Source organism: Phaseolus vulgaris, chromosome 1 (genome assembly GCF_051622355.1).
Source record: "Phaseolus vulgaris cultivar YP4 chromosome 1, ASM5162235v1, whole genome shotgun sequence".
Taxonomy (NCBI): domain Eukaryota; kingdom Viridiplantae; phylum Streptophyta; class Magnoliopsida; order Fabales; family Fabaceae; genus Phaseolus; species Phaseolus vulgaris.
Window position 1 is genome coordinate 52,313,941 of NC_143498.1, and position 12,939 is coordinate 52,326,879.

A 12,939-nucleotide genomic window follows, 5' to 3' on the forward strand; every position below is an offset into this window, starting at 1 on the left:
TAGAATCTGAATAGGGTCTTCTCAAAATGGAAACTCCTAGACGCCTACGCCCATCATTGAAAATGTCATTGAAAATGAAGGCTGTTTACCATCCCACACTTTTCACTATCATATTGGTGTAGAATAATTACCAATTTTACTAATAACTATGTTAGAGAACCTATGACAGTTGAATATCTACTAGTTTTACTAATAACTAAAATACGTTCCAGAACCTCAACAACCAACCACCTACAACGAAGTGATACAAAAACATATTTGTAAGAAAGGTTTAGATGAAATTAAAAATCCTAAAATTTCCCAACTTGAATTGAACATGATTCACAAACATGAATGAAAATCTATAAGGTTCCCTTTGTGAAAAGGGAAAGGTAAAAGGAAAAGGAAAGTATCTACACACAATCATCATCTAAGCTCCTATTTCTATTTACATTTTCAACTCGCTCACATCTAAACTTTAGCACTCTTAATCACAAACATAGCAAAAAGTAAAAGGTTATTGAAGGGTTGTCAACATGTTTTATCGACCATAGAGATAGTCATCATCCTCAAACTCTGCAACTCCTAGCATTGCTAAAGCCAAGTGACTTTTCATCTCATTATTTGTTTGTTCTAACTGAGAATAACAATCAATCACGCAACCATTTCCAAGAAAACTGGATTTCTTTCTTTTAGACAAAAGAGGCTCTTCTTCACCCTTCAGTATTGCAATAATCTCACGTATGCCAGGTCTCCGAGATTCTTCATTGGTGACACAGGCACCTGCTGCTTCAATCATTCTACCCATTTGATTTGAGAATCTCAGACTGCACTTGAGTTGAGGATCAAGCAACTCTTCAATGGCACCTTTCCCTTTCTGTAGAAAAGGTTTGGCCTGCAAATGAATTTTGGATTGGACGTGTGTTAACAAGACCATATCAATTCCATATTACTGTTCTTAACTTTCCATTTATCCACCAAGAAGAAGATATTAATTAAAGTATATATCTAAACTATTAAGATGCATTACAAATCTAGCTATAATGTTTTGCAGTTTACATGTATCTCAAGTAAGTTTGATTACAGAAGCAGATAAAATAAACAATGTTCAATTAAATTTTGTTTTGCATAGGAGTACACATTAGGTACACAATGTTCTGTCACCTAGAAGCAATGAAGTAAGGTGAAATTGATACTATTGATTTATCGCTTTGATGTACAAAAAAAAGGCAGTAGATTAAGCTAAAGAAGATTTTTGCTACTAGGAATCCCTTGTATAACCACAAAAGGAATAAATTCAACCATCATGATATCATGAAAAAATAAGGCAATTTCGCAAGAATTAATAGAATAACTCACCCATAAGACCAAGTTTTCTTCTCCTGAAGGTCTTCTTGCCTCAATTGGCTTCCGGCCAGTAATGAGTTCCAGTAAAACCACTCCAAAAGCATATACATCAGTCTTATCCGATACTTTCCCATGTTGAAAATACTCAGGAGCCAAATATCTGCAGGGAAAGCAGAGGCATAGAAGTTTTATTTCAGCTAATCTTAACATGAAAAGAAATTATACACAGAAATAATATTTTTGCAGAATCAATATAAAAAGGCTGAAGTTTGTACCCAAATGTTCCTTTGACGGTTTTGCAAAGGAAAGGAACTGAAGGTGCAGAAGTCCATGTAGCTAATCCGAAATCACATAGCTACAATTTAACAAAAACAATCAGAATGACTTGCATCAAGCCCATACGAGACAGATTTTACATTACATAACCACAGTCTACGATTGATTCACGAGAAAATGTCTCACCTTGGGAGTCTTCCTTGAAGAAAGCAGAATGTTTGAGGGCTTAATGTCTCTGTGCACAACACATCTTTCAGTTCCACTGTGAAGATAAGCCACAGCTTCAGCAATCCCGATTGCAACTTTGTACCTCACAGACCACGGAAGAGGTGAACTACCCTTCTTCCTTCCTGCAAAACAGACATGCGAGAATCAGTGAAATTCAAAACCTCATAACAGAAAAAGCAGGTAAATTCTGAAAAATGAATACCATGCAAGTGGCGCTCCAGACTGCCCCCTGAGACATACTTGTACACCAGAAACAAACCCTCCTCGGGATCAATACAAAACCCCACAAGGGGCACAACATTTGAACTGTGAAGAGAACTAGCAATCATCAATTCTCTACAGAAGGCCTTGGCAGATTCCTTGTCTTCCTTGTCCAACCGTTTGATTGCCACGGCAGTCCTCAAAAGGCCAACTCTCCCCCTAAAAACACAGCTCAACGCCCCTCTCCCCAACACCCTCCCTACATACACCAGAACAGAGAAACAAATCATGATCTCACACAAACCAATCAACTTTCAACAAAAAACAATAACAAACACTCAAAGCACAAATATAAAAAACGTTAATAATGTCTTTAATACAAGAACAAATTCCCCAATTTCGACTTTAGTCTTGACTTTTAAGATGAATAGTTTCTTCACTATATATTTTTTTATGAAACTCAAACTTTAGTTCTAAAACATTAACCTTTTCTTTCCACCACGATTTAGATATTTTGAAAAACAATCAGAAATTAAAACCAAAATTTAGTACTTTTTACCAGGACTAAAGTCTTCATTAACCAAAATATGAGAAAGAAAGAAAGAAACTTACCCTTGGAGAAATTCCTAGTAGCAGAGAGAATTTCACCATAGCAGAACCTGATCAAGGAGTGAGCCACAGGGGATATGCTCTTCTCCAAGGACTCCATTCTCCTCCATTTGATTTCCTTGGCGCGAGATTCACTCACCCCATTGTCCAAATTCACCATCAAAACGGTCGCAGCACTGGAAGAACTCATGTTGAGGGACTCCAGCTCAACCTGAGAACAGAAACTGAACCTGAAAGAGGAGTGAACCGATTGAGGGTCAGCATTGGACAATTCTGCTCCACACCCACCGGACTCCGCGAGCAACCACGCCTTGTTGTGTTCCAAATTCGTCTTCTTGCCGTCGCCCAGGCCCCTCTCGGAGCTCCTCCGGCGTCGGGAAGGGTTGGCCACACAGGCGAGACCGTATTCCCAGATCATTTTTCTGATAAAGGTTCTGAATTTGAGCTTATTGTAGTCACAGTAGTGATCTACAACTAATGGGGAAGAGGTTGGGGCATTGGAAAGGTCCCTGGAATCAGTGCAGGGGCCTTGGGAGAAACCCATTATGAAGTAGATCCCAACAATAAGCACAGAAACCCAGAAAAGCAAAATGGGGTAGAGAGAAAGAAAAAGAGAGAGCAAAAAAGAAGAAGCAATGAAAAATAAAAAATTGGACTGAAAAAGGTTAAGGGTGCTTTGCTTGTGGGGTGGGACAGAATTTTTAAAAGATGGAGAAATCGAAAGGAGGCATGGCTGTCTGTGAGTATAAATAATTGGAGCCTGCTGCTGCAGAGTGGGAGAAGGTAAAAAAAATATTTAAACACCAGTGACTCACACAACAATCTTCTTTTGTTCTTCGTTTTAGTAGTTTCTGCAATTATAAATTAAATAAAAAATATTTTAATTCTCTTTTTTTCTTTTTAATCTAGCAACTAAAATTAAATTACTTCTTAGAATGATTACATTATAATAAATAAAGAATAATTCTTTTAGTTTCATTCTTTTTAAGGTTTAATTCAAGGCATCTTATAATATAAAGATGCATCTTGAGCGGTAAATTAACATGTGTGAGCTTATTATTTATGGTAGTTTTATTCTATAATTAAATAGACATAGAGTTGTATTTAATAAATAATAATAGTAAGTCATATAATAAAATGTAAAGTATTTAATAGATAATAAAAATAATAATAATAAATATTAAGATATTGTATTGGGTAGGTTTGGAAAGGGAATCGTGTGGTTTGAAGGACTGAAGAAGACGGGGAACCCACAGGAGGACAGCATCCTTTAGTTGTTAGGGACAAGACTCTAATGAAGTTAGAATAATCCTTTCACATGATGTTCCTGTTCTTTAACTTATCTCATAATAATAATAATAATTACACATTTATTTCAACTTTTTACGATGTATTTTTTAAAACTAGACTGAATACGGAGCGTTTGGTTTAATTTATTTAACAAATTAATTTTCTTAAACAAATTATTTTGTCATAAATGTGTAAATAACTCTGATTTATGTTTAAATATTTTTCTTTTTACGCACTTTAAAAAAAAGTTATAATTATTAGACTATATTCATGACCGTATTTCAAGTTTTGGATTTATTAGAAATTAACTTTTATATATTAATGTTACCATGTATCTGTTATAACATTGACAATATTCAGAAAAAAAACTCGTATTTCAAATATTTTTAATGAACAAATTGAATACAATTATATCCGTTCTATTTTAAAATATTTTTAGCGATGAATAAAAATTATAAATATGTATTCTTCCTTTTTATTTGACATTTTTTTGTTAACTATACTTCATGATAAAACATGTTATTAACCTTTCTATAGTCCATACACGAGAAGATATAACTTTTGGTATGTTGTTTTTAATTTATCTTTTTTTAATCAATAAATTGAAACATAAATTTATAAAAAAAAATCCAGAATGTATTGAAAAACACAGCAAAATACAATAGTACCATTTATTTTAATAAAAAACCTTCAACTTTTAATTTTTTAAATAAGAGTGTTAAGAATACTGATTAACACTTACCGAAAAATATTATTAATTTATTTTACCATAATTTTAATAAGAAAATTCATTATTAAAATCAATATTCTCTTATCTCCTTAATTAATAGTTTAGAATAATAGTTGAAATTTTTAAAAGAAAATTCTGAAAAATAAACCGGTTTTACAAATCCATTCTTTTTGTTTATTATATTTTTTAACATTTTTCTTTCCAAATAAAATAATTATCTTGAAATTACATTTTTAGTATATTTGTTCAAACAAAAAATAATTAAATTATAATTAATCGTGAATATATAATTTGAGTGTCAAAATAAACTTCTCCTTTAATTTTTCAGAGTTATTCTCAACACATTTTGAAACAATTTAATGCACGTGGACTTAGACTATTATGCGAGAAGAAAGAGTAGTGCTATTAATTAGGCAATAGTTAAGATTTTGCCTTTTCCAATGAAAAGAGATTTTGCCTTTTCCAAATTGAGATGACCACTTACTCTCCTTGTAATCATTTTGCTTTACTCGTTCTATGTTTCTTTAAATATTTTAATTTACTTAACATATTATGTATTTTAAATGATTATTTCAATTATTACCAATCCAAGCACAATAATAAATGGTAGTATTGTTTAAGTAAAAATATTTGTTTACATTGAAATAGTGATATAATTTAAAATACAAGTGTAGAGGAAATATAGGAGGGGAAAGAAACTAAAAAACATGGTGAGAATGACATAACGGTGACACGTGTGGAAGAGTATGTTGTCTCCTAATAAAACAACCTCCATGGTTTGTCTTTTCGCATGAAAACAATATGATCTGGTTTAGAAAAAATGCAGAGAATGATTTGAAAATGTTTGGTGCAGCCATGTAAAGGCATCTGATAAGCCATCAAACATGTTCTTTCAGTCCTCAAAGTTTTAAAATTTCTTCACCATGGATAAAGAGGTTCTCTTCAAGGGTTTCGAGGAGGAGTAGTGTCAACCCTATGAGCCAGTTTTATGGGGTTGAGTTAGGCTTAAAGTCCACTTCGTAATATGGTATCAAAGCCATTTTGAGCCTATCCTAGCGAGTATTTGTTGGGCTTATCAGGCCACCCGCTATCGGGCCGCTATCGGACCACCCAAAATATATAATCTCACGCACGAGTTGGCAGTCTCGGCGTGAGGGAGTGTGTTGGAGATCCCACATCGACTAGAGATTAGAGCCTTTTATTGTATATAAGTGGGTGCAAGTCTCACCTTATTGAGCTGGTTTTATGGGGTTGAGTTAGGCTTAAAGTTCACTTTGTAACAAAGGTGACGATTCTATAATTTATCTTTTTTGAGATTTTACTTCGATCCTAGATTAAGACATTTCATTGTATATAAGTGGGTGCAAACCTTATCTTATGAATCGGTTTTATGGAAGCTCTCACTCTCAACGTGATGGGGTGTTGTCGATCCCACGACTATAGATTAAGACATTTTATTGTATATAGGTAGGTGCAAAGCTCACCTTATAAGCTAGTTTTATGAAGTTGAGTTAGACTTAAAGTCTATTTGTAATACTTTTCCTCCTATCTTTTTTTTTTCCTATAAATGTTCATTCCTTCTTTGCCTTTCCCAAATGTATGCATTGCATTAGGTTTTAAAAAAATCACTGAAATAGTGACCAAAATAGACAAGATCTGAACTTTCACTAAGAGAATCAGCAAGATCTGCACCACTCATCCATCCCAATTCAAAAATTAAAATCTCAGTTTAATATGTATTTTTATTTTATTATTAGTGATTATGAATTATTCTTTAACTTTTTTTTCTTATATGGCATCATACGAAAAGGAAAATAATTTGGTATAGCCCACAAACCTTCTACATAATACATAATACGTGGAAGACAACAATAAAGTTCTTATTAACTTGATTGACTCAATTGGACTTTTGAAGAAAAGATTATGTTTCAAAATGATTGAAATAAGATGTGCACTAATATTTTGGGGTTGCATGTTTTTGTTTATTAGACTTAGTTGTAATTTATTCTTTCTTCTCTATAAATTTTATTAGAAGATAACCTTTTACATTAGATTTTAAAAAAATGCTTAAATCGGTTAACAGATTCTCATATTGGATTTGTGGACATCGCATATGTAAATTTCATAAGCTATAAATTTAATTACATAGCAACAGATTTAATTGTAACTTCGATGATTGCATTCTAAATGAAGAATGCTGAGAAGGTTTGTCAAAATAAAAACTTTTTAGTGTATAAATTATCGTTATTATGAATTATTTTTTTGCAATAATAAATGTCTCAATATCAATATTATATATATATATACACATATATAAATAAAGATAATATATATTTTATGCATCCTCTACCCTTAATACATAATATTTTTTAAAAGATACAAGTTTATTACTTAAAAAAAATAAAAAATCAATCACAATAATCCTGATATTCATAAGAACATTATCATGTCAAACTATTAAATATATAAAAAAAAACCTCATTTGCAAAATCAAGGGGCAAGGAGTGTTTAATATTATAGTATCATTTTTAAATTGTTGGTTGCTGATTGGGGAAGGGACAAAAAGTGGCAGAACGTGGGAGAAAACATTAAAATATAATGCTAATATTTTGACAAAGATTCGTCAATGCTTTTCTCAATGGAAATGGATACATGAACCTTATATATATATATATATATATATATATATATATATATATATATATATATATATATATAATGTTAACAATTACCGGTTGAAATACAGTTTATAACTTTGAGATAATTTTAAATTTTAAGAAAATATTAATTTTCTTTCTAGTTATAATTTATTATACTTGTTAACCTATCAACACTCTATATTCTCTTTATTCTTTTTCCATTTTCTTTCAATATATACATTAATTAGTTATTCATTTGTCCTATAATGTTGGACCCTTTTTTGAATAATATCTCAACAAGTTATAAAGCAAATACTGTATTCAGTATTCTGATACTGTGAAGAAAATCTCAAGCCCCTTTAAAAAAATAGATATAGATGACATGTAGTTTACAACCAAAATAAAACAAATCTTTATGTTTGTTTTTTTCTTCTGTATTTTTTAATTTTTACATCTGTTGCATCACAAGCTTCCTATTGTTTATTCTTTCAATTCATTTTTTTTTATCTTGATGTACTACTATATTCTAACTTCTTTATAATTAGTTATCCAAACATTTGTATTTATTCTGATGCATATATTATGTTTAATTATTTATTTGGTATTTTACAATTTTCACATATTAAACTTTACACTTTTGAAACTTGTAGTTTTAATTTTCATACATATAAACAGTGGAATGAAAATTAATTTTATTTAGTTAATATGAAAAATATCTTGTATTTTTTTATCGATAATAAAAAATATAATAAATGAGAGTATTTGAGGGATACCCAACCCTATTACATATATACAAAAAAATACCTAAAGAACCAAAATCGGAACCATATAGGAAAATATTTCTCATGAGATCCTCGTGAACCTAAAGGTTCCTAACATAAAGAGAGGTGGTTCTCAACAAAGATATAAAATTTGTATGAAACTGGTATCCGCAAAATACAACTAAAGAACAATGATTTGAATAACCGTTGTTATTTGACGTTCTACATTAACCACTCAAACCTTATACTTTGATTCTTTACACTATAGTCTTGTTTACCAATTTAAATTATGCTTCATTCTTAAAATTCTTGTGACCGCCCTTAACTACTGTTACCTGCATTATGCGTTGATCCTAAGGAGCTTCCAAAAAAGTTTTTATCTAGACTTGAGAGCATGGTGTTTTAATTTAACAATTGAATACATACGATATGATTTAAACACCAATTAAAATATAAAAAAAATACTAAGGAATATTTAGCTAGTCCAAATCCAAAAATTTATGAATTTATTATCAATTTAACTATTTTTTCTTATTTATATGAATTTAAATAAGACTTTTTTATTTCCATTTTTCAATCTCATTTATTTATCAAAATTGATTTTTGTAGATAAAGACTAAAGTCATATGATGTAAAAATATGAGTTTGAATCTGAGTATGAGTTGATAAAAGAAATGGTGTTGGTGAATAATTTTATAAACCAAAAGGGGTGCCCTGTGTTTGGTGAACCTCTAACACAATGAATAGATTCAGGTATGGCATGGTCGGTCACTAAGGAGTTTTCAAGACTTTAGAATGGTCAAAACAATGCAAACACATCATACATGAGAGAGAAACCTACCAACACCATCAATAATAACGACAATCATAATAATATTAAAAATTAATCCACTATCACTATCTGCAATACCAACTTTCTCAAATATTATATATTCACCAAAGTTTCCATGCCCATGGGACATTATTTAAAATGATTCTCACAGTTGTTTATACAAATAAATAAAGGGCATGGAGCTATGTGTTTTATCTATTGTTTTTAAAAATATATACACTATGAGTAAATTTTATTAACGCGTCAAAATATTAGATGCACCCTTTTTTTTTCTTTTAAAAAGATCAATATTAATTAATTCACCATGCATGTCTTTAAATTCTACGTGAATAAGAGGCAATATAATGTAAGCATTAATTAAGAGAAAAATTGGATAATTAAAAGAATATTAATTAGTAATACAGAGTTGTTTACCTGACATGCTCTCTAAATTTGAGGTTGGAAATCATTAGGTAGGGCTTGCCATTTTTGGAGGAACACATGACCCACTTTTGAAATGTTGTGTACATTTTTTAGGTTACCTTTTCTGTCTATATTTTTCTTTGAATTGGTGATAAATGTCAAATGTAGTGTTCTAACATATACGAGAATGTAACAAAAAATCATGTTCTTGAACGTAATGTGCTGCCTGGTCTCCTTACACGCATAATTTTAATTGAAAATACTTTTGCATTAACTATTCCACGAATGAGCACGCAAATCATCTGAAGTACAAATTTATTTTCGTTATGATGAATATTTAGGATGACTTACAACTCTTCTAAGTGTGTTTGGTGATATGTAAAAGAGAAATTTTTAGATGATATGTAAATTTTATACATTAACTTCAAACTAACACAAAAACATAATTAAAATACTATTGAAATTTCTATGTCAATTAAATCAAACTTAAATTTTATTTTATGCATTAATATGATCATTTATAATACTTATACAAGATAAAATTAGGTTAGTGTAGAATTAATTAATATTCTTTTGGATGATAAAGAAGTTAGTTGGGAAGGGGGAACGCGTAGTGGATAAATGGTTTTGAAGGGATGACGAACAACTTGATTTTAATGTGAAATATGCATATAATTCTTTAAAGAAAGATGTACGAGGTGGAGATTGGACCTTTTTTAGAGGTTTTAGAAGATAAAGACCCTCCCATTTCTACAAGTTACAACTTGAAGGGTATTGCAAAATAGTATAACAACAAAGGATAATCTGATGAGGCGAGGAGTAATCTTGGTAACTGGGTTGTTTGTCAGCGAATCGCTATGATGCTAAGGTACACTTCATGTTGTTTTGTCCTTGATATGTGAATGTTTTGTTGTCCAGAATTTGGGGGGAGGGGGGATTGCAATTGTGAGTGAAATTTGGAAACATAGAAATAAGTGTGTTTTTAAGAATGGAATAGTTGATTATATAGAGATTTTTGCAATGGCACAAAGAAAACTTTGGACATAGATTACTTGTAAAGAAAAACATGTAGAACCCAAAAATTATTCTAAATGGTGCATGAAACCAATGGTTTGTATGAAATATGTTAAATAGTAGTGTTTCATTTATATTGGCTTTGTATAGCTAACTCCTTGCTTTCTGAAGGAAGAAGTTGTGTGATTTGCAGGTTAGGGATGTAAGCAGGCAGGAGCATATGTACATACTTTAGAATAAAGTGGATCTAAGGAGAAGCAGCGTCTAAAGCTTAGGCATATTGTTAGAGGGAATGCAAACGGTAAGAGCTAAGTGACAAAGTGATTCTTATGCATAATTGAGTATGTGGTGAATTCATGTCTAGAGATAAATGTAAAGGGGGTTTTTAAAGTTGTCCTCAATCAGGTGGTTTTATATGTTTTTTGGTGTATATATTCCCTTCAACTTATGTTAAGGGTGGACTTCATTGGCTCTTCTGATTTTGGGTAAGGGATTGTAGGTGTTGGTTTTTTGGTCTCTTTTTGGAACATAGCAGGTTGCATATACTGGATGTTTGGGATAGGTAAAGGTATGCCATCCTACCTCTTTCTTTTTCTATTATATATAAAGATTGGATCACCCCTTAAGTGATTCATATTTATTTATTATTTTTTATTGATAAAAAAAATACAAGATAGAAGGAAATGTCATATTTTTTTTTAAACTAAAACTATCTTATACATAATTTGAAAATAAAAATTTAAAGAAATTATATAAAAAAAATACTATAAACTAACTTATGCATAAAATAATCTTAAGCAATACAAAATTATTATTATTTATTTTCACTTTTTTATTTGTAAGTATTTATGAATAAACTCATTAAAAAAATGCCTACATTGTAGAATTCACAAACAATCAACTTAAAATGTCTTTCCTAAAACATTATATCAGGTTTGTTTGATAGACGTAGATACATAAAGAGTTTTGTTAACACTAATCTAAATTTTAGTTTACTCTTATTAGTGGCACGCACCATTTTTTTTGTTATTAATGCGTTTGTCACATTGCATATAGTTCATAGCTTTCACATAAATAAGATCATAGCACATTTTTGTGTATACTCTCTCAATTTTTGCATACTATAATTTATCATCTAAAAAAGAGCATTAATTCTATTAGTAGTGTACAAGTGAACAGGGACAGAACCAGAAAAAAATAAAATTTATCTAATTATTATACATACAATAAATTAATATTTTCATAATTATATATTATAGGGGATAAATTGAACAGTATTCTTTTAAAATAAGATTACATTAGTTTCATTTGTTACTAATATTCGTAACTATATTATGATAATCATAATTTGTTACGAAAGACCTATATCAATTATGTTCCAAAAATTCACCACATCTATCCAAAGAAATGAATGTGGAAAATTCACTAAATCAAAATATATAATTTTTAAAAAAACTATAGCATTAAAATGTTTAATTATATATCATATATATAATATATTTAATTGATAAAAGTTAGTAAAAAATCTTAATTTTCAAAAAAATTAAATCAATATTATAACATTTAAATAGTAATAAAAAATAGAAAGGGAAATAAAATATGAAATAAAAAACAGATTACACTTGCATATTTTATCTAGAAAATACATCTTCGTAGTCAAAAGTATATAAAAGAAAAAACAATCTGAAGAAAAATATCACTTTATTCCTAATAAAGTTATAAAAATAAATAAATTTAAAAAAGGAAAAAGAAAAAAACTCTGCGAACTATTTTTATATTTCTTTCCCCTTTTTTAAGAAAATGTAATGTGCATTTGACCTTCAACATGTTTTTAAGAACCAATAATTGTTAATCACAGTATAGCCAAATTCATGAAAGTTTGAATAATTTGGAAACAGATGTTTATGAAATGATATGCAAGCACTACAGTGACCGAGTCATTTTGGTTCTCTTTGTCTTCTTACAATGAAAGTAAGTTAGTTATTATCTTTCTTATTGTCGGGGTTTATTTTGTGAAGGACACTTATATTATATATCTTACGAAGCAAACAATTTAGGTTTGGTAATGTTTCATTTTCCTTACTCTTCTGAGGTTAAGAAAATCTTGTAAATATAATGTCAATGTGTACTACCGTATACAAACATAATTTTAGATGTTTCAACAAACTAATTAGTACAAATAATAATTACTACAACAACCCCTCCCCTAAAAATAAATTATGAAAATACAAAATTATACCAACATAAACCGGGTATGAGTAAGATGACTATTGTACTACAGGATAACTGAGAAGGCAGAATGACTTTCTTAATCCAAACACCGTTTGTAAATTCACAATTAACCATAATTAAACCAGTTTAGTTGTAAATGGTGATCAAGACACGATTGGAATCTTTTTTGGACCCACGAGTAGGTCCATGACGGCTGAGGTCCATTCAAAAGGTATAAATAACAGAGAAAGTCAAGCGATAGAGGTAATTTTTTTCTCTAGACTCACTTGCACATTGTACTATGACTAACTTGATCGTCGGAGTGTCTTTGTAGATTCCCCCCACTCATTCGGCGAAAGGAAGAACCAAGCAGAGACCATCGCGCCTGGAGGTCGTGAAGACCGAAAACAGAAGACAAAA

General features: G+C 30.3%; 1 protein-coding gene across 1 annotated transcript; it reads right to left on the reverse strand.

Moving 5' to 3' along the window:
* Positions 1–285: 285 nt before the first annotated feature.
* Positions 286–3,460, reverse strand: LOC137814969 (putative serine/threonine-protein kinase PBL7). Its single transcript, XM_068617948.2, has 6 exons — positions 2,644–3,460; positions 2,033–2,290; positions 1,789–1,952; positions 1,602–1,681; positions 1,339–1,486; positions 286–874 (listed from the first exon to the last, which is right to left on the reverse strand). The coding sequence occupies exons 1-6, from the start codon at positions 3,182–3,184 to the stop codon at positions 521–523; spliced, it is 1,545 nt and encodes a 514-aa protein (XP_068474049.1). The 5' UTR covers positions 3,185–3,460; the 3' UTR covers positions 286–520.
* Positions 3,461–12,939: the final 9,479 nt, after the last annotated feature.